Raw genomic sequence first — 3,531 nt, forward strand, 5'->3', positions numbered from 1 at the left:
GGACCAATACAGAACTGCTAGCTTACCAGTTTGCAAATTTCAGAGAATAGCTCAAATCAAAGAAGAGCAGCTTCTCTGTCTAGAGATACTAAAAAAATTGACCATCAAGCATATAGATGTTAAAAATTAACCAAGCAGTTCAAGAATAAGGATGATTTGACCACTAGGTGGCAATGATACCACTGCATTTCACACTAGAAAGAAAGAAAGAAAGAAAGAAAGAGAGAGAGAGAGAGAGAGAGAGAGAGAGAGAGGAAGGAAAAGAAAGGAAGGAAGGGAGGAAGAAAGAAAGGAAGAAAGAAAGAGTGAGAGAGGAAGGAAGAAGTTTTATAGTGTATATTTTCATTTTATAAAAAATTTATATGCAATTTTGCTAATAATTGTTCTAATTTAATATCCATGTTTACTTCTAATGTTTTTCTTCCCATAGGCACTGAGAATTAAACAAACACAATTTTAAACACTTTATCATAAAGTAGTACTTTGAAAACTCTAGGCAGACACACACACATATATAATATAAATATAACAGAAATACAGAAGGATAAAAATCTCTTTAAAAGTTTTAGAATCCCAAGACATCCCAATGGAAAAATCAAAACATTCAAAACTGTGACCAATTCTTTTTTTTAATAAGTTTTGAGCTCAGACATGCTATAATAAAAATACTTTTCTTTTAAATTATAGTAATTGTAACATATGCAAACTATTTTCAATAGTTAGATTAGCAGAATTAAGAAAATCTGTCAAAATTCTTAGGACAAATTACAGAATTCCTTTTTGTGTCAAAAAATTAACAATTATTATATCTAGCACGTCCCAGTTATTTGTGCTTTCTTAAAAAAAAAAAAAAACAGAATAGAAACATATAAATTACCTAAAATAAAAACTTTGTTTAAATCAGCCAAGTATGACAAAAGCTTTTCAAGTTATAGATAGTTCTAAAGATTTTTTAAAGTTAACTTTCAAATTTCAGATGTTCCCCAAATATTAGTGGGAGTTACTATTACATGTAATAATTTAAAATTCATGAAAAATTAAGTAAATAATTCTGTACTGTTATTAAACTCAAAATAAAAAGCCAGATTATTTTTCTTTGGATAAATAACCCATTGTTTCCCAAATTCTTAATACCCAGTTTCTTTCAAATGAATTGATAACTCCCAAAAATCAGCTTTCCGGTTTCTCTCATTTAAAATTACTTCGTACATGTAATTCATTTCCAGAATTATCTTTTCCACCCACAAAAAAGTAAGAAAACAAATTATTCTAGTTTTTATAATTCATAGATTTCCACCATTGTTATTGAATTTTATTTTTATATTATATATCATCCTAAAATGTAATTATTTAACTCTCAGCCTATACAAATACAAAAAGCGGACAACCATTTAATATGGTTAGCACAAGAAAAGATTTCTATTGCAGTTCTCAAAATTCAAGCAAAAGAATTCAGGAAAGTGCTCAATCTGTTCACTGTAACTTTTAAAGCTAGAAAACGTAAGGAATGCCACTCCTAGAGATCACTAATTCACAGAAACAAATATATGAGTGTCACTTATATATACACAGAAGTAGCTCTGTTTTTACAAATAAGGGGATAAAACACATAATGGAACACATAATCCTTAAATCACTTCAGATATACTTTGGATATGTACTTCACAGAATTATGTTTGACAATGTATAACATGAATAAAATTACACCACATTGCAAAGTAACAACGATAATATTCAAATGCTGTTATTGACCTGGGTTTGTCATTTTCTGTTTATTTCTGATGGTGGCTCTAAGCTTACGTATTACCAGTCTGTCAGGTAGAATCATATCACCTTGCTGTTCTAGATAATCTAACAAATTCTCTGTCCATTGGAGAGCAGTTGTGTGATTTATATGTTTCTCTGGAATCAGTTCAATTCTTTCCTCATCATTTTCACTGGATTCATCTGTCTGGCCTTGGGCTCTTCTGATGATTTCACTGTCAGTTAACACTTCATACCCTGGCTCAGTACTGTCAATCTCAAGCCACTTTTCCAAATTTTCAGGAGTCACATTTTCCAGTCCTTTGGTATGCTGTAAAATGGTAGCCACAGTAGCACCAGAAATATCTTCATCAAAGTCCAACCCTTCTTTTTCCTCTATGGCAGGAAGAATCTGTTTCCAAGCTCTGCTAATAGTAACTGGCTTTACTAAGTTCCATGCCATTGCTATTTCATAAAGTGCATCCAACAGAGTCAGCTTCTTCCAGAATGATTTCAGGTCATTACCTTCTTCCAAATTGTTATGGAGAAGACCTGCACGATAGTTTCTTTTCATGGCTGCTATGACTCCCTGACCCAAGGGCTGAATCAATGAAGCTACATTAGGTGGTAAATATTTAGCAAATATTTGACCATCATCTGACCTCAGGACATTTTCATTTGGATGTGTTGGGGAATTATCCAGCAAGAGCACTGCTTTTTCCTGCAAGCCTTTAGATCTTAAGTACTCTCGAACCTGAGGCACAAAAATCTTATCAAACCATTGTCGGAAAATGGAGAGATCCATCCATGCACCTTTCTGGCTAAAATAAGAGACAGGCAGGTTTAAGGTGTCAGTTGACTTGAAGGAACGAGGTTTCCTTGCTTTGCCCACAACACAAAGTTTAAGTTTGTGCAAGCCTGTTGCATTGGTGCAACACATAACGGTGATTCTTTCTTCACCTAAGTTGTGCCCAGGGACAGTACATTTACCTTTAATTACTGTAGTCCTGGAAGGTAGGCATTTCCAAAAGAGTCCAGTTTCATCTGCATTGTAGATCTGTTCTGGCTGCAGATTTTCTTGTTCGATAAAATCTCTAAAGTTGTTACAAAAATCTTCCACTGCAGTCTCATCTCCATTTAATCGTTCATTTCTAATGTTAATCTCTCTAATACTGTGCCGCTGCTTAAAGCGTGTTAACCAACCAGCAGAAGGGTTAAAATCACCATCCATTCCCAAAGCGTAAAAAAAGAACTCTGCCCGTTTGGCACAAATTGGTCCAGATATGGGATTCCCTTTCGCTCGCTGCTGATTGAACCATTCTAACATTGCTTTATCTAGTTCCTCATACATGGATGGCTTCATAGACTTTCTCTTGGCCAGAAGACTTGTGGAATCAGAGCTGCTTGCATAAGTTATGATCTTTTCCTTATTTTTTCTTATATCCCTGACTGTTGTTTCACCAATTCCATAAATCACCGCCAATTGCTTGGATGAGCCTCCATCTTCAAGTTTCTTTATTATATCAAGTTTATCTTTAATAGTCAATACCACACGCTTCCGCTTCCCTGACATGGTGAGAATCTGGAACTCACTCTGTAGCAATCCTTAAGAACACTCGACCTGTTTCAGCCTCTGCAGCCCAGACGCTGAGGCTAGCAAGGGCAAGGCAGAAGGTGACAGGAAATTTTGCGGGCAGGCCTTTACCAGAAGTGAGGCTGAGGAGGCCTCACATCCTCGCGGATAATCGGGACTATAGACTTGTGATTTAATACTGCTGTGACCGGAAT

General features: G+C 35.1%; 1 protein-coding gene across 1 annotated transcript; it reads right to left on the reverse strand.

The window, feature by feature from the left end:
* Window positions 1-451: 451 nt before the first annotated feature.
* Window positions 452-3,403, reverse strand: Jrkl (Jrk-like). The gene has a single exon (NM_001033181.1). It carries the CDS (start codon window positions 3,314-3,316, stop codon window positions 1,745-1,747), a length of 1,572 nt encoding a protein of 523 aa, NP_001028353.1. The 5' UTR covers window positions 3,317-3,403; the 3' UTR covers window positions 452-1,744.
* Window positions 3,404-3,531: the final 128 nt, after the last annotated feature.

This window comes from Mus musculus, chromosome 9 (assembly GCF_000001635.26).
Source record: "Mus musculus strain C57BL/6J chromosome 9, GRCm38.p6 C57BL/6J".
Taxonomy (NCBI): Eukaryota; Metazoa; Chordata; class Mammalia; order Rodentia; family Muridae; genus Mus; species Mus musculus.

Bases quoted from the DNA above. Each gene is read 5' to 3' on its own strand.
- Jrkl (NM_001033181.1), bottom strand. From the start codon at position 3,316: ATGTCAGGGAAGCGGAAGCGTGTGGTATTGACTATTAAAGATAAACTT.